The sequence below is a fragment of the Centruroides vittatus genome, unplaced genomic scaffold, assembly GCF_030686945.1.
Source record: "Centruroides vittatus isolate TY-2023 unplaced genomic scaffold, ASM3068694v2 contig_1891, whole genome shotgun sequence".
Lineage (NCBI taxonomy): Eukaryota > Metazoa > Arthropoda > Arachnida > Scorpiones > Buthidae > Centruroides > Centruroides vittatus.
In genome coordinates, this window is record NW_027121163.1 from 536,310 (window position 1) to 555,671 (window position 19,362).

The 19,362-nt window shown below is 35.7% G+C and overlaps 1 protein-coding gene and 1 long non-coding RNA gene across 2 annotated transcripts in view; one reads left to right on the forward strand and one right to left on the reverse strand.

Moving 5' to 3' along the window:
* Window positions 1-8,081, forward strand: part of LOC136970063 (FH1/FH2 domain-containing protein 3-like) — a 59,715-nt gene extending 51,634 nt beyond the window's left edge. Inside the window, 9 exon segments of the mRNA XM_067264433.1 lie at window positions 1,116-1,301; window positions 1,371-1,490; window positions 3,647-3,808; window positions 3,903-4,018; window positions 5,109-5,183; window positions 5,267-5,459; window positions 6,705-6,849; window positions 6,998-7,162; window positions 7,512-8,081. Coding sequence (XP_067120534.1) covers window positions 1,116-1,301; window positions 1,371-1,490; window positions 3,647-3,808; window positions 3,903-4,018; window positions 5,109-5,183; window positions 5,267-5,459; window positions 6,705-6,849; window positions 6,998-7,162; window positions 7,512-7,585 — 1,236 coding nt within the window. The 3' untranslated portion in view covers window positions 7,586-8,081.
* Window positions 737-18,463, reverse strand: LOC136970067 (uncharacterized). Its single transcript, XR_010879937.1, has 2 exons — window positions 17,907-18,463; window positions 737-922 (listed from the first exon to the last, which is right to left on the reverse strand). It is a non-coding gene; the product is annotated as an uncharacterized lncRNA (long non-coding RNA).
* Between the last annotated feature and the right edge of the window lie 899 nt (window positions 18,464-19,362).

Here is a 19,362-nt window from a genome sequence, read left to right on the forward strand (position 1 = left end):
ATGCAAGGGATGAGCCAAAATATTGCCTAAGAACGAATAGATTCTATAAAATAGTCTCAGTGTATTGAACATTCGTAAAGGACACACATATATACATAACGGATTTTCTTTGGCTGATGAATACGTCCTTTGTACGCTCATAGGAAAATCGATAAATGTATATTATTCATCAATAAAAATCAATTCCATCTCTTCAAAGATATTAGAGTATGCAATTGAAATTCCAAGATTTAATTTTTCAATAGATGTTTTGGTAATATATGATTAAACATTACTATATGAAACGAAAGAAAATTTTTTCATTTTATTAAAACCCACCATTTTTGTTACAATTGATCGAGAAGATTAAACCATTGTTATTAAATATCTGCAGTAATTATTTCCGGCACAATTTAAGAACTAGTAATGAATTATTATAGATTATAAAAATATTATCATCTTATCGAATGAAGCGTGTACTTTAGTACTTTTCCACTGTATATACAAATAGATAAGAGTAATGATGTGCAAATAGATACATCATTATATATCAGAATGTGCAATTTGCATAGCAGTCTTTACACGAATATGGAACCATCTTCATTCCAGCATTGTCATTTAGGAAGCAACAAATGTGCAATCTGCTAATTTGTAGCCTTGATACTAGAGAAGAAAATATTGTGATCATGTAGTGTTTAAGTACCCAAAGATACTCGGTGCCGGTTACAGACAGACAGTAATTTAGTAGGCATGTAGCTAAATAGAAAGTATTCATTCTTTTTAAGTTTACATTAGTTTTCAGCTTTGTGTGTTTGGTTCAAGTTTTGACTGAAGCTTCAGAAATTCTTCATATGTGGTTTCACCCAGATATGTTAGGCTCGTTCTTCTGTCCAATTGAGTCTCGTCAAATCCACGAAGGCATGAAGAAAGGTTTTCTTATTGCCTGAAAAACAGAGTTATTTAAAAAATTATTTTAAATTTAATTTGTAAAATGATTGTAGATAAGAATAATAATATAATTATTCAATGTGACTAACAATAATAAACGGTTTCCATCTGTTTAATAATTTGGTTAAGTATCAGAAATTTGTTTTTAATCATTATAATAATTTAATAAAAATATTTAAACGTTTTAGAAAATTTTGACAACCATGATGCCGTCGGAAGATGAGAAAACGAAGATAACGGAAGCCCAAATGGCAAATCCCGAAGTGTCCTTGGGTTCGGCGGAACAGTTCCTATTAACATTGTCATCGATCAGCGAATTAGAAGCCAGACTTCGTCTCTGGGCATTTAGATTAGATTACGAAACAGTAGAAAAAGTAAAAAAATATTATGACTTTTAGAATAATTTGAAATTAGAATAATAATTTTTATTCTCTTCGCTTCAGGAAGTTGCCGATCCGTTAATGGACTTGAAACAGGCCATCCGAGAATTAGAATCAAATGAGACGTTTCGGGTTATTCTGTCAGTTTTAAGATCGATAGGAAATTTTCTGAACGGAGTCGAGGTAAATTTCATGTGTGGTAAACTTAAAAATAACTAAATCATTATCAATAACAGAAAAAGATACATCTACTTCAAACTTAATTCTACAAACACATGATACACACTTAAATATAAGGAATCTTCTCGGTATTTATTAGTTGGCTGAGTAAACTATCCAATTGTCAGACTAGAAGCATTTTTGACTAGTCAGCAAGTTAGAAGAGTAGTTAGCCAAATGATCAACAAAGGAAGATTGCATGCTTTTAAATCTAATAAATCCCTTAATTTCCGTTAAGCTATAATCTTTGTGAAAAATAAAGCTATTCCAAATTTTATTTGCTATCATTTTCGGCAAACGCGAGTTAAAAGTTAATTATCATTAAGTTTATGAAGTAAAGACTATGCTGAACAATAATATTTAGAATCTGAAAAATTTTGAATCTCATTATAAAGATGACTTTGAAGTTAATTCAGTTATCCTCTGTCTCAAATTAAAGGCTTTCCTCTTACTTATCTTTAATCAAGATTTCTCATTTTCTTTGATACATGTGTGAATAGTAAAACCACATTTTGCATAACAGAAGTCTGTTGTTGTTTATTAAATGATGTCATAATGAAAAATATGGTTTATTTCAACTGAAAAACCATTTAAAGTAATAAGAGGACAGATTGTTTATAGTAACATGCTATAATAATTTGAAAGAGATTGCCAAAAAATTAGTAAAATGATTTCAATTCTGTGAGAATTGACAACAGAATAAATGTATGTATTTTATTTTAAATATTTATAAACAATGCATAGATAATTAACTGTTCATATCCATTCAAGTAGTCAGTCTCATTTAAAAATGAGGTCGAATCACGATAGATCTAGTCCAGACGATGATGATACAGGGTCCCTCATATGTCTTTAATTTTGGGAAAAGAAATGTGAGTATAGTACTGTAGACAATGATAATAGAAAGTTCATCTGAAAAAGTTAATTACTACATTAAATCCATATATTTCCAGATATACCCCTGACATGGCCAGTACGTTAGGATTCACACTGTTAATGGTGATTTTTGTATAATGGGCTCTCATGTCTGGTATTTTTTTAGCACACACATGATCCTCACATGCCCACAAAGAAAAACGTTAAAAGAGATAATTTTGGGTAATTGGATGAACCAAGAAATAGGGACCTGGCAATCTAGACTGTGCAATAGTGGCAGTCCAGATTGCCACCACATAGCAGCAGCAGCAGCCCTTTTGAGCACATGCATGTGAAACGTGGAGTTTCACATGCATTTTATTCACACACATGAACAATTGGATTTTACAGAATAGTTTAAAACTAGGGACATTTAAGGGAAACCTTTATAAATCTAAATATTACTTTGTTGCAAACAAAATGGCTGATTTTTACTTCTGACTTTGAATGTTTATTAATTTAATTTAAAACTTATATATTTAATCAAAATTGTCTCCAACATTCATACACTTTTTCCCAATGCAATAGAAATCATGAGAATGAGAAGAACTGTCCAAATTAATAAAACAAGTGATAATCTGTTGACAAAGTCAGAAGAATAAGATGGACGGGGAAGAATTTTGTGTGATACCCATTTGTCGAGCTTCTTGACTTTCCCTAACATGTTTAGATGTCGAGAAACGGTCGAATAATGTCAGTATGTTCAACCTTTCCATGATTTTTTGGATAGTCGGGCAATGTTTTGATTCAACAATGTTCTGTTCTTCAATTCTGATTTTTCAGATTTGTATTTCCAAAACAAAATTTTTTTAACCAATGTCCGACGGCCTTCTCACTCACAGAACCTTTGCCAAAAGTTTTATTGGTATTTCGGGTTGCCTTGGTTGCATTATGTCCATGCCTATACTTGAAAAAAGAAAATTATTCGATTTCCTTTTTTCCATGCTGCCAGAAAAAGTACTCTTAAACGTGTGGAACTCACAATATAAATGAGATTACATTTTTAATTCACATATTATATGTGTGCTCTCCCAATTGCAAACATACAGCACTGTTCGCATGGAAAAAAGTTCAACTACAAGGCCGGAAAGTTCAAATTTTAAAAAACGGCCATTTTATTTGCAATGACCCAATATTTTGATTAACAACTAAAGTAACAGCATTTGTTTTATTTTGAATGATTTCATATCATTTTATGCTTCTAGGTGAAAGGTTTTCAAATTGATTACTTGGCAAAAGTGCCAGAAGTTAAAGATACAGTTCACAAACATTCACTTCTGCATCATCTCTGCCACATAGTTATGGAAAAATATCCAAAATCCAGCGATCTGTATTCTGAAATTGGATCCGTTACTAGATCTTCAAAGGTAATTTGCATTTTTGTAACAATAAATCTAATATAAGCAACTTAAAAATTTATGTAAAATTTCATTCACAACCGACAATTGATTTAAAATTTAGGTCGATTACGACGAAGTCACTCGTAATTTAACCAAGATGGAAAATGAATGCAAAGCGTCGTGGGACTATCTTAAAGTTATTGCCAAACATGACGGATCGACTTCTATGAAAGTCAGGTAAACTTAAAGAAAGAAAGAATAAGGCTAATAATTATTATTAAAAAAATTACACAGTATATATTGCGGGTTTGGAACTGTAAACACTTCTCGGATCAGTTTTACTGAGGGGTAAAATCAATCAGCCATGCAGAAGTCTGAATCTGCTAAGCTTACTTGACAATTGGATGGGCTGGAAAATTATGAGCTAAAATTAGTTCATATAATTAATTTTACTAAGTTAAATGTTACACCAAATGTTGCAATATAAGAATATATAAAGTAAATGGACTCAGACAGCATTAAAATCCTTTTAATAACTCCATCTGACAGTATGTTTACTTTATATATTCTTATAATTAGTTTTCATTTCAGCAAAGTCTCAATAATATGCACTTCATTGAACAAATACACAGAGCTTATCTATATATATATATATATAATCGAGATGGGTTGATGATGATAATAATAATAATGATAATAATCGCAGAGCCCAAACAGTTAGGAGTTGAAAGTTGAAATTTGGTACAGTTAGGGTACAACATGAGAATGTACACTAAGAAGGGATTTTTTCAAGATTTCCCCCTGCATGGGAGAGGTTGTTAACAATGGAAAACAAGAGAAAGCGACATGCAAGATTTACGGCACAAAAATGGGCGCTGGACAAAAAAATAAAATAAGAGAAGCATCACAAAAATTTAAAGAAAAGAATTCTGAAGCAAACAAAAGAGCTGTAAACATTGGTGGATGAAAAAAGATATTCCTTAAGAATGGAAGTGTTAAGATAAAGCAACGTGCAAGATTTACAGGCGCAGATGCGGATTTTTGCATTTTTGTGGGAAATCGAACATATTTTTAGACCCATCCAAAAACTCTCTAATTAGTCTGGAAACAGGGGGACCTAATTCTTGCATTCTGTGAAAACGGGTAAGATTGGCTATAATGTAATAATCTTAATCTTCGCTATTGTTACTTTTTGCCCGAGCAACGCCGGGCTTATCTGCTAGTAATTAATAATTGATATTTATCACTTATATCATCTTTTCTTTTTGGAAAATTATATTTTAACTCCATTAAAATTTTTTAAATATTTTTTATTTAAACTTTACAGAATGTCAGAATTTTTAGCAGACTGTGCAGAAAGAATTATTGTACTTAGTGTTATACATAGAAGAATAGTAAATAGGTATCCTTCATTATTACATTACATAAAATACTTAATATTTTAAAATTGTTAATTTCTAAATATGACTTTAATTATGTTTCCAGATTTCAGAAATTCTTAGTATTTTTGGGTTGCCCATCTCATATTATTCAGGACATGAAAGTTCAGCAGATATGCAAGACCATCAGCGAATTTGCACTGGAATATAGAACGACTAGAGAACGAGTTTTGCAACAGTTAGAGAAAAAAGCCAATCACAGAGAAAGAAATAAAACAAGAGGGAAAATGATCACCGACGTAAGTTCGTAGAAGTAACGAACATGAAATAACTTGTTTTTTATTACGCTAGTTGTATTCTATAATAACTTTATTTTGGGTCTAAACCTTTTGTTTAGACCCAAAACAACTATAATTGGCAATCTACGGACCACTTAAACAGAATCCAATGAACTGCAGACAGCCTACATATGCTCCGCTCACTTCTTATCCCATAAATCATAATATTTTATCTATCTAGTAACCTAATATAAAAGATACGCAATGCATGAAAATGTTCTTTCCTCTGATGGACAGCATAAAACTGCATTTTGGAAAAAAAGACTAAATCAGTCTTCAGTCCACCCATTATATTTTGAAATTGATTATATTATGGGATAATCATATTTACAGTATTATTAATCATAATTTCAGCTCTATACAATGATAAATGACATAATTATATTAACTCTTTTAAGTAATCAATCTCCAATGTTTGAAATTGAACTTAATACTGTTTTGTTCAAGTACTTTTTATCACTTAAGCACCAAGGTGAACAAACTAAAGTTTGGGTCAAAGTATTGCCAAACGAGGACGTAGTGTCTAAAATCCAGACATCAGGCCTCCCTAAAAGTATCTGAAATAAGAATTATATGTGCAGAAAGAATTGTATGTAATAACAAGGTCTACACACAAGTTTTAGCATTCGAAAGTCGTGCAGTCCAGTGGTTACAACTTGATACATAATGCAAAACAGTGTACATTTACTAATGTAATTCATATATACAACAGGATAATTTATAGCTTGCTTAATGTTCACAATTAAGATTGTTTGCAAGTATTCATAGACACTAGACAAGGGCTATTTAAGATAGCACTATATGGACGTTTGTTACAAAAGTATCTGTATAGATTTGAAAATAGAAATTAATGAAAAATTACTATTAAAATATCAGTTTATTGAATTTCTACACTGCTGGCCATTAGAATTGCCACACCAATAAGAAAAGCAAATAGCAGAATCGGGTTTATTGCACACATATGGTATAATGGGAGACATGATTAAATTGATAAGTAATCTTGAGATACAGAGCACCTTGTTGTACCTTTCATGTAAATTTCACATTTGTTGCATGCCACTTTCATGGTATGGCAATTTTAATGGCCAGCAGTGTATGTCCAAACTGTACCCAAAACTCTGTTTACCTACTAGCTGATTTTAGAACTAAAAATTAATTGAAAGCATTGTGCATAACTTAATTTTTCTTCTTTTTTTAATACTTTAGACCGAAAGATTTCGAACAAAGGAACAGCAGGCAGATCACGAATTACGGCAGCTGCTGGGAAACGGCAACATGGATGGAGAGGATCAGAAATTCCAAAAATGGGGAACCGTGCCAGGCATCAGGGGTCGTCCTAAAGTGTCGCCGGGTCAGTCTTTTCCACATTTGTTTAAAACAAAGTACAATAATTTTCGTTATATTAACCGGTTAATTTCTCATTAGAATGTAAAAAAAATATTACCCAAAACATTACAATTATGCTTTACAAATAGACTCATTGGATTTTTTTTTGGCAGGTCCGGGCGGCAGTCTGGGACGCAATTCCATTCCGACCAAAGATGAGAATCTGACAGACGGAGACGACGAAATTTTAGAAACTTTGGTCAAAACGGCCACCGCTCCCTCCGCCAGAAATGAACCTCGAAGTAGGAAGAAGGCGCGCTATGGAGACAGGAAGTCACGTGAGTACTTTACTCCCATTTCTTAGCCAAGATTCCAAATAACCATATGTAACCTCTTTAAAAAATAAATCCTCCTACAAAAACCCATTAACGCTACATCAGGGTTTTCTAACTAACTTTATGGTAATCTCTTTTAGAAGATGAGGCACATTGGTGCACAGAGTATGGCCACCTCATTCGACAATGCGGAGCATCTTTTACATTGTCTAATGGTGATGGCCATCCTCCATGCAACAATGTCCCAGGCTCTCTGATGGCTTTATAACTTACAATAGGCATTTTGCATTGTTTTACTTGAATGCATCGTATTCTCACTAACACAAATTCTTACTTTTTCCATCCCCCTCAGTGCGAAGGACTCTAAAGAATGGATTAGATCTGTCGGAGGAGGAGCGAAGGATGTTAACCGCCCTTTCCACTTAACACGCTAATTGGAAACAATTTAAAAAAACAAAAAACAAAAGATACCCTTTCTCTCGGATAGAGGAGAAAGTTTTGTTGGTGTGTGATAATTTTTCATTGTGGAGATCAGCGAGTTTTGATTTAGCATCTCCAGAAAAAACCAGACTTTGTTTTTTGGGATTAGAATCTCCAGAATTCTGTGATCGGTCCATCGTCGACAATAGACGTTCGCGAGTGTCGCCCGTGGCCCATATACAGCTTCGATAGGGGAAACAGATATAGTGGGAAAGGACCCCTCTTGACAGACCCATTTTTAATGCAAGATACTTATAAGGTGAGATGTTTCTGTTGAAACGTTTTTTATCGACTACGTGCCGATGTAGGTATTTTTATATTTTTTAAAGATACTACAATTATCCTATTGTATCTGTTTCCTTCATTTTTTTTGTTTAGCTTGCAAATTTTGTGTTTGCAAGCAACGTCTCTTCGAGAATAAAATAAATATTTGTTGATTCTCTTTTTGTTTGTGCCTCTCTGTTAAAATATTCACCCTAAATCATTCATCTCTTTTTAGTTACTGTGATCGGTATGGGAATGAGGGACCTCATTAGCAATTACTATATGGCTCACTTTCATGCTAATTTTTTCTACCGAGCCAGGCATATATTGTACAGGGCATACGTAGTAATCGAGCTACACTTGCCACGATAGTTACGTAACAGTATGTGCCGTGAGAGAATGAATTGACTGAAATTCATTTTTGGGCCCCATATGTACTCGAGCCTACAAGATCTAAGCAATAAACCTACCTAAATCACATTTTGGAGGCCCACGAGATAACATCCACTGCGTAAATAATCCTTCATCTAGGAATTATTGCGGATGGCCTGTTTGGATTGAGGCTCTAGTAAATGTGAGGCCCTATCGATGTCGAGAAAAGTAATATTTAGGCTTTGTCGAAAATTGTTCATTCTACGGAATTTTTTGTATATTATAAGGGGAAAACAAAATTAGACAAAATAAATAATTATATTGCATTTTGAATGCCTCTTAATAGAAGTTCAAAGCTACTCTCAATTCTCGGGAGGTCCCAATTAATCTTATATATATTTAAGATTCTGCATTGCAAGAGATCTTATATATATATTAAAAACTCTTTCCACCCTATGGGCACTAAGAGGGCCTCCATTAGCAAGCCCATTATAGGTTTGGCCAGGCCCACAATGGGGCAGATGGGTGATGAGAGACGGGGCTGACATATCCGTATGGACCACCCCTGAAACATTTCTGGGGATTTATCGACCTGTCCAGATTTGAACCCGGGTCTCCCAGAGTGGTAAGTTTCCACCTTGACTGTTCGGCTGTTGAATCTTATATATTAAAAGCAATTTCATTTATTGCTAACTTTTCAAAATGGCGGTCGAAAGTAAATCATAAGAATGACTAGAAAAATAAGTTGTGAGGCATGTTTCCTTCTGTGTGGCACATGATGCACCTAACAACGAGGATAATGTTTGATTAAGTTTGCCAAATGAAAAATTATGGAGTACAAATTGGTGATATACGTACTTAACACCTTACACTTGCCGAGAAAAATATATTTATTTGCAACAAACACGCAAACGTTTTCAGCCTGATTCACAGGCCATCTTCAGGCTTGGAATACATTTGAAATTAAAATTCCATCCATGGAATACAAAAATTCAAATTCAAAATTAAATAAGGTACAATCAAAATAAAATATTGAATAACTAACATAAAGCAAAAAATAACAAAAAATATATAAAAATGTAACAAATGAATACGTAAGCATTAATAAATGCTTACGTATTCATTAATGATTGAATGCAAACTTCGATTTAGCGCAACCAAATTAAAAGCCGGTAAATATGTTGCAAAACATTCCACAGCCCATTGTATATTCCCTCCCAATCCAAGGATCCGTATAAATATAAAATTGCAGCTTTCAGAGCTTTAATAAGAAGAGCCTTTTTGTATTGCGAAAGAGTACAAGACAGGACGAAAGAAATAAATAGAATAATAAGTGTAGCCAGGACCCTAGGTTACCAAAAAAGTACAATTCTAGGAATAATTAAGAAATATGAAAACAACATCAAGAAAAGATGTTTTAAGAATGCTCCCAATAAGTTTGTAAAGTTTACATATAATGAAAGTATGAATACAGTCATGAAAGAAATAGCACACAGAAAAAGTTCGAGGATGCTTATAAAAAGGGCCCCTAATTTATACAAAATCCTCAGGAATGATAAAGATGTTATAAAGGCAGAAGAGAAAGCAGGAGTTTATAAAATTCCGTATGAAAACATGCAATTGGGCGTTAAAAAAGATTACATCGGAGTAACCACTAGAAGTTTAGGAATTAGAATCAAGGAGCATGGTTATGATATCAGAAAGGGGTCTAATGCAACAGTTTTGTCCCAAATGGCGCAAGCGCCAGGAGCTACGGTCAAATGGAATCAGGCGGCCATCATAAATCCTTTATCGTCTCCATCATTAGCCTTGACAGCGGAAAAGTTGCAGATTTTTAGAAGTAGATTACAAGAAGGCTGTCTTAATGCGAGGGACGCAGATAGTCTTCCCTCTGCATGGAAGTTTATGGTTAAGAAGTTTAATAAGGGCTCTAACCAATCAATATAGTGGTTTTATTGTATGTCTTAGAAATTTGCATTTATTAATGCTTACGTATTCATTTGTTACATTTTTATATATTTTTTGTTATTTTTTGCTTTATGTTAGTTATTCAATATTTTATTTTGATTGTACCTTATTTAATTTTGAATTTGAATTTTTGTATTCCATGGATGGAATTTTAATTTCAAATGTATTCCAAGCCTGAAGATGGCCTGTGAATCAGGCTGAAAACGTTTGCGTGTTTGTTGCAAATAAATATATTTTTTCTCGGCAAGTGTAAGGTGTTAAGTACGTATATCTATAATGATTTGCTGAGTGCTTTATAATAGTACAAATTGGTGTAAAATAGAGGACGTTACAAACCTGTTCTAACAGACAGAACATTTTTCAAATTCAAAATGGAGGACTCCTCTCAGATACCCACGTCTAACGAAATATTAAATAATATGCCACTAGTACAATACAATTATCTGGAGCTCTATTATTGTTAAAGAACAAGATGTATGTACTTAAGAATGATTGTGCAGTTTGTCAGTTGGACGCCATATTTGATTCTAATAGCATTACAACTTATACAATTTTTGCAACATATTTACCGGCTTTTAATTTGGTTGCGCTAAATCGAAGTTTGCATTCAATCATTCGTTCATTTCCGAAATTGGCATTAAATGGATTGGGGCGCTGAACCGAAGCAATGTTCCCTCTAATTTTTTGTAGCTGAGTGGAACATGCACTGTACTTCTCTTAGCAAACAAATTTTACTGAGCAGATACATAGACAATCTTGATTTTTTCCCTTTAAAAACTAAAATAATTAATTATAAAGTAAAGATTAAAATTCATTTTAAAACATACGAAAGTTGTATAGATTACTATCTGTGGAATTTTGGGACTGAGTATATATCTGAACTCAGAGGACCGAGACGAGTTCAACAGTACCCTACTTTTGGACCGGAGACCAAAAATGAGTGTTATCATATTTATAATTTCTTGCCTTTCACAATGTATTCTATGCCATTTTAGTTTTCCACTAGGTGGCGCTGCTTGTAGTTCAGTATGTTTCCTTATTTTTCTTTTGTTCAAGAATTACCACGAATCTATAACTAGTAACGTTAAACACTGGACAGCCTGCTGGCGGCTCCCCTCCGAGAGGAGTCCGTCAGGAGCACGAACAGTCGAACGCCACCTAGTGGAGAACTCTAAAATGGCGTAGAATGCATTGTGAAAGGCAAGAAATCGTAAATATGATAACTTTCTCATTTTTGGTCTCTGGTCCAAAAGTAGGGTATTGTTGAACTCGTCTCGGTCCCGAGTTCAGATATATACTCAAAGTCCCGCAATTCCATAGGGAGTAATCTATACAACAGCCAAACATATTTCCATACAAAATATTATCTTTTGTCAGTGATTTAATGTACTGTATTTAATCGAAATATGCATATCAATAATCATGTGCACTGATTTCTCACTCCGTCTGTGACATGCTCGCCTGTGCAGTGCATAAATTCTCGTGCGCGACCCCACAGCTTAGAGGGAACGTTGAACCGAAGCACAGTGTCTACACACAAGACGGAGTTCGGCTGTTAATATCTATTGTTCACCAGTATACATCAGCACTGGATCCAAATGGCAGTATTTGACAGGGTGCTATATCGGACCGTAATTTTTAGAAATCTTCCAAAATATTAAGCACTTTGTGTGTACAAATTGTACTGTACATTAATTACACATATATGGATTATTACACAAAAAGATCGCTTAATTTATAGCCAGGCGTTTACAGGCCTGGCAAATGAAATAGTTCATTCCATTTTTCAATATACCCGTAATGGCGCTCAAAAAGGGGTAAGTTGGCTCGTGCCATCCTACACGGCTATCAAAATACAATCGCTTACAGACTACGAGTGCGCAATTCAAAAAAATTTTATTTGGCAGTCTACTCTCCACGTGGATATCGGATGATATGATGTCACACTGCAAAATGGCATCGTGGCATAACTCGCCAGCCTCGGCCAAACCTGGAGTTTTGGCAAATGGGGCCCTGCCATGTTGGGTCTTATCGTGAGAGAATTTCTCCGCGCACATTTTCCCTGGCGCAGGGTCGAGCGCAGTGGACAGATTCGGCAATCTCCACTCTGGCTCGATATTATGCCACTGGCAGGAATAGGCCCGGGACACCATTTACACCACCTGGCCACTTTCCTCCGCCATCGAACCTCAGAGATGGGATTATACTTCCGGAGGGCGTTTGGAGGGGAATTATCCCACATTAACGCGATGCCAACTTAGGGATTGTCCCCTAAATTTAGGAAAAAATAAGCCAGACGGGGAAATTCGGGGGAGAAATAGAAAGTCGCCCGATTGGTTAGTGGAATTCCGGCGACGAGTAGGCAATTCCGAAAGTCACGCGAATCGCAACTTCGCTTCGTTAACACGATGCTTTGTTGGACCGTGAAAATTTCCGTTTCTGTGGATTGTCAAAAAACATTCTGTAATATGCCTGGGAGCAAGTATTTAGGGTTTCTCGACGGAAGGTTGGCAACACTGCTTGAAAATCTTACGCCCCCGAAAAATTCCTAAGGATTTCTCTACCTGCCCGGCTGGGGACGTGGATTGAATCTGGACGGGTCGCATATCCCTGGAGCGGTGGCACTCGACATTAAACTTTAAATCTTATAATCGAGATGGATTGATGATGATAATAATAATAAGCGCAGAGCCCAAACGGTTAGGAGTTGAAAGTTGAAATTTGGTACACAGGGTACATGGGATTTTTCGAAATCCCCCCGGATTAGGATTAAGTCTTATCTTAAGAAACAGCTTCTACTGTACTATTTTAGATGCGATTTTTTCATTCTTAACTCCGTTTTAGTAGGGTATGCCGTGAGAATGCACAGTAAGAAGGGATTTTTGGAAATTCAACTCTCCCAGGGAAAAGGAGGCGAGAGTTACACTTTATACTAAATAAAACTAAGTAATAAAGAAGGAAACTAAATAGTGGCACATATAGCATACATTTTGGAAATTAATAAATATATTAATCATTTCCACTGTTCGGGTAACCCAAAAACAATAAATCCAAAATAAACGAATTTGAATTCGTTCAAATTCGAAATATAACAGCGAAGTTGAGGCCGAAGTTTTAAACGCGAAAACGTGTACGTCGGACGTTGAGCGCGGCTTTCCTGTAAGCCCAGAAGTTTGACAATGGCGTTTGGAACGTCGAGCTTGATTCCACTGACTTTCCAAACGCCATTGTTAACTTCTAGGCTTACGGGAAAGCGGCGCTCAACGTCCGACGTACACGTTTTCGGGTTTAAAACTTCGGCCTCAACTTCGCTAATGTTCCAAACAAGTTTTCTTAGATTTTAGAATTTAATGATTGTATTCAAGTAAGGTTATCATAGTTCTTGCACCCAGTGGAAACGGGTAAGATTGGCTATAATCTAATAATAATGTTATTCTTCGCTACAGTTACTTACTGCCCGAGTAACGCCGGGCTCATCTGCTAGTAAAATTATATTTTTGCTTATTTTCGAAAAACCATTGTAAAATCGGTTTATTTGAATTAAATGATCAATTTCTTTAAAAAAATAAATAATAATAATTGATGTGTTACGTAACGCAACGGCGTAAGCTTTATGACGTCAAAATTGATTTAATTAAGCTTGTGTTCGAAAGCGAATTAAACCGATTCCGTTCGCGCCGTGTCGATTATTTAGAGAGTTTGAGGCGCAAGTACAAACGTTAAACTTGTACGGTAAGCAGAAGTACACGTTTAACGTTTTAAGTCCAAGTAAAAAACCTCGCGGCGACATCACGTGACTCAGTGAACGTCGCGCAGACTCACGGGAAATTTGTTGAAAAAATGGCGGATACATTTAACATCGAGGGTTACCAACAAAGGTAAATAAAACAGAAGTATTTATAGGATGTTTAATAACACTAAATAATTATTTTTAATTATCGTCGCGTCTCCTACCGTACGATCGGAGATAGGACTTACTTCATACTTTTGTCCAGGGAAGTAGTGGCTTATGTAAATTCGAAAGCAGCTCGAAAAATTAATATTCAGGAAATTTAAAAACGTATTACGCCGTTGATATGCCGTGGAAGAACAAACCTTCCTTAAGATAAGTTATTAAGAAGGCAAATATATGTAAATTCTATAGGCCCTTCGCATCACTCGCTGAAAAATTGAATAATTAGACGATTTTAATCCAGAAATTATTTGTTTCTTTACATTATTATTCCCAAATGCTTAAATAATCGTTTATTTAATAAAATACGTCATAATTTTAACCCCAAACACAAAGAAAATGAAGTTTAAGCCGATCTTCTACTCGCCATTCCAGACGTTGCGAACACTAATATCGACCGTCTAGAATTGCCAGATGGCAGCGCTCGTCCGTCCGCAGTTCACGTTTTGGGCTAAATACGTGCGCCTCAACCTCTCTATTAAGGTTAAAACTCACGCCGAGCGAATAGCGAAAGCGAACGAGAAAAGCGATTGCAAATTTTAAAAAGACAATCGTTTGCTAGCAAGAGAAATCATCTCCGAAAAACAAAATGGCTGCTTCCGTTATTCCGTTGTTTATTTATTGAGAAAGAAAACGATGCCGGGTGAAATGGACACACGAATTTAATTGTGTGTATGTACGACAGTATATTTTAAAATGCCATTGAAGATTAAAAACAAAAACACTTTTTAAGAATTTAATAACAAAATTTGATTCGTAATTAAAAAAAAAAGTTCGTAAACGAATCGTAATGGCGCAGATTCGAAACCGAACCCACGATATATTTAAATGCCGATTAATCCGGCTCTTTACGCGTAGACAATGCAATTAAAGATTATTGTTTATACACTTTTAATCGAACGACGTTCGGATTAGCGAAATTCTGTTCCAGAATAAATTACGGTAGGATCCCGTGACACGCGACAATACAAGATCCTTAGCGTAAAGTAGCCAACCCCATTAATTACGCACCACATTTTTTTTTTATAAATAAGGCAAATAAACACTATATTAACAATAAACGGCGTAATGCCGTATAAAAATAGCCAGGATTTGATGCGCCATTTACCTTCTTTCGGATTTCTAGTAGCGTAGACCTGAAACCGAGCGTGGCGGGGTCCAACCGTAATTATAATTTATGACGTTAAGTCGCCGGAAAATCGAATCGTTGAAACGTAAGTTAACGCCAATATATACTTCCCGACAACGGAAGACGACAGAAAATAGGTTAGTGCGCGACACTTCGCGCATGGATGGCGACGTACTTCCGTTCTCCCGGTGGATAGCCCACAATTCACTGCGCCCTTCGACGAACCGCAGTTCGCTCGTATTCGGATTTGATTAAAAACCGGTCCGGACTTTGCCAGAACGGAGAGAGAAAAATTCTCGATAAAGAATTCGTGTCGTAATGTAACGAGTAGTCCCGATACGCCGTCGGCTCCTTTAATCTCGCGTAACCGAGAAACGTCACGGCAATTTAGTAAATGCTGTATTAATTAAAACCAACGAAATTGGGTCCAGCTTTTGCCGTATTTAAATAAAAATCTTTCAAACCCGGGCTTGTCTTTGCTATCCAGCAACGTAAGCATTTTGTATAGAAACAAAAATGGCTACTCGTCGATACCCGGAACCGGAAAGCCGTTTTGTTTTGTAAACAATCTCGTTTAGTCGATCGTCTTAATTAAAATCGGGATAAAAGTGACGTATTCGGGAGCGGAGGGGTCTCTAATTTCATCTTCCTGTGCTTACAATATAGGCTATTTAATTATTACTCGATTTCATCAATTAATAAATACAGTGGTGCCTCGTATAACGTACGCCTCGAACAACCAACGCTGCGAACAACGGACTTTCTGTTTGGCCGTTACGTGACTCGAGCAACGGACTTTCCGGCATAATTGGTGACTGCTCCATGGGTGCGTTCTTTAATAGCAGTCGCTCTGCGTCTCCGCTACTACGGGATTGCGCTGCTGTTTGTAAGCATTTAGGAACGACGGTGAAAGAAAGAAAGATGGCCGCGCTCGCACTATCGATAGTATCGTGATGGAGGAATCTATAATTCTAAAATATGAGCTTTTAAAGGCAAAAGAAGGGTCTCAATTGTAAAATTTAACCATAAAATGGATTATTTGTTGAAAGAGCATTCAAAATAGCCACGAAAAAAATTATAATGGCGGCTACCATTCGAAAAAAATTCGTAAAGACACTTACATCACCGCGTGCACTAACTCGCGCTTTCACAATTTCTAAATTTTCATTCATAAAACTACATAATGGACCCGGAAACGAAACTATCTGAGCCATGGAGGACGCCATGTTGTATTCCACCGTAAACTACTGCTACAAGTGGCCGTTTTTGCCGTTCGACGGTGCGCACTCCTACCGGAATTTAGGAACGCGTTTCGCAGAAATTTTTAAACGGATGTCGCTCGCGCAGAGTTACGCGGAGGAATAAAAGAACGCGCCCCATGTCTATTTTTTTATGATACAGTACGGTTATTTTAGGCTGCGGAACGAATTAGATGTTTTAACATGTATTTCTATGGGAAAATGCGTTTCGTATAACGGACGTGCACCTGGAACGGATTAAGTACGTTATATGAGGCACCACTGTATATAGAAATAACAGTGCAATATTCAAATGATGGAGTATTATATAGAACTTATAAACGGGAGGATTAACTGTTTATTTAGTTTGTCTACGGAAAGAATCGACTTGGGTATTAAACCAATGAGCGTCGGCCATTCATCGCTTAGTTGTGGCGAGTTACTTTCGCTTTCTTCCTCATTTATTAAACACGTCACCGCCATTATAAACGGTGTTACGGAAATTTCATGTTCCGGTATTGGAACACGAGGAAGTTCGCCGATAAACGCACGATTCATTACGGTTAACGAATGCTATAAAATATTAACATAATTGACGGAAAAGTCGTTCTGCCATCTAGTGAGAGAAAATGGAATAAAATTCATATTGGCCGACATATTAAGCGAGAAGTGACGACGTCATTAGGAAACGTGCCGATTGGTTTAATCGACGACATAACGCGTGACGTTGATATCGAGTCGATTCTTTCCGTAGACAGACTACATAAAACTATAGAAAATATATAATTTATCTTCCCCCAGGTGTATTTGTTTCACTCTTAAATTCTCTTTTACGACGTTCTTTTAGCATAATTTAAATCTTGCGAATTTAGATGTAAGACGCGCAAGACTAACGTTTCGTGAGAGAAAACGAGGGGGATACGCGCAAAGCACCAAGTTTAAAATATGGCGCCTCTCGGTACAATCGAAAGCGTGCTTTGAGTCGAAGTAATTAACGGACAAAAGAACGAAAATTATTATGAACTTATGAAATAAATTAAGGAAGGTTATCCCAAACATTTTAGGCAGGTTTTAATCTGTTCGGATTTGATTAACTTACGCTAAATAAACAATTCGTCGAATATAAATTCTACTCTCTAATCGTTGCGATTTTAAATATCGGTGTTAAAGGCGCAGAGGATTGTGGGCTACCGATTTAGGACGGAAGTACGTCCAAGTAATGCGCGACGCGACTAGTAATGGCGTAATGAACCTATTCGGCGTCGTTCTCTCTTCTCCCTTCCGTTCCGGAGACGTATAAACCGGCCTGAACTTCTTTAAGTACAATACATATTTAAAACTTACCTAAAATTTCGAAAATGCGCTTCCTTCGTTTCTTTTTTTAAGAATTTCGCACACGGATACTCTTTCAAAGCACGCTTTCGATGGTAGACGAGAGGCGCCATGTTTTAAACTGCAGGTACGGAGAACGCATGCGCGTTTCTCTTACGTCGTATCGCGAGACCGAAATGTGTGCGCACGTCTCATTAGTCGCATCGAATTGCGGACGCTTACCGGAAGAGAACAATAGGAAACGGAACAGAACTCGCTTTTTCTCTTTTCCGTTCCGGCGAAGTACCAAGTAACCAGAGTCGATAGATGTACTGGTCCTCGAGCTATGCTCTAAATTAGAGTTAATGTGTCGGATTGTCTATGGCTGGCGTTCGAGTCGCACTACGGCGACAAATTTTTTTTTTTTTTTTCATTATTTGGTTAGCAGGTAATTTGGTTAATGTTATCTATGGTAGCGAACATGGCGGCTCGTTTCTGAAACAGTGGGGACGCACGTTCTAATCTAACCTAACCTAACCTATTCTAATAAATTACCACAATTATTGCCAACCAAATAATTAGAATAGGGGTAATTCCCACTGTTTCAGAGACGAGCCGCCATGGTCGCTACCATAGGTAACATTAACCGGTAAGTTTACCGTTTTCGAGCATTTTTGTAACTATTTTCTACCGTTCTGTCAAAAAAACATCTTATTCGTAATTACATTTTTTAATTTTATATCATGTATAAAGAAAGAAAGTATATTTAGTTTATAAAAAACAATGAGATAAGATGATAATTTGAAATTACAGATGAGGATGTGAATAATAATTCATCCAGATTTTATTTGTTCAAAACTGTTATATTGCTACATATTGTGAATGAAAGTTTTGTATATAATATTCTGAGTACAACATATCTGTTCAATACATAGATAATAATATAATAAGTAAATAAATTTGTATTTTACTGTTTTGTTTTATTACATATGTATGACAATATAATTAGGAAAACAATAGCTCACCCTCCGATACATGAAAATAGCGATAGAAATTTAATCCGGATAAAGACAAACTATTTTTTAAACAATTGTACATATTAGCCCAGGATTGTTATAGTTATGTTCATAATTGAAAATTTTCAATAATGAAAATAAATATTTTTTAAGTATTAACTTTAACACTACATAAAGTGTGCTATACAATTTTATTCGATTCGGTATAGTGAGAAATAGTATTTGGGATGACATTGTTTTGTTTTTTTGACACGAGAAATTACATTTCGTATGGCTCTACATATTTTGGTATTTTATATAATATTCTACACTATCAAAAGTAGAATACGAATGAAGATTTCTTGATGGCCTACTACACCTTCCTCTGTTTATATAGGTTTAAAATATCACTGACGTGTCTTTCTTTTAGCCTCCACGTCATCACTAATCACTACCACTGTCATTATCTAATAATACTGTCTGAACTCTCGCCA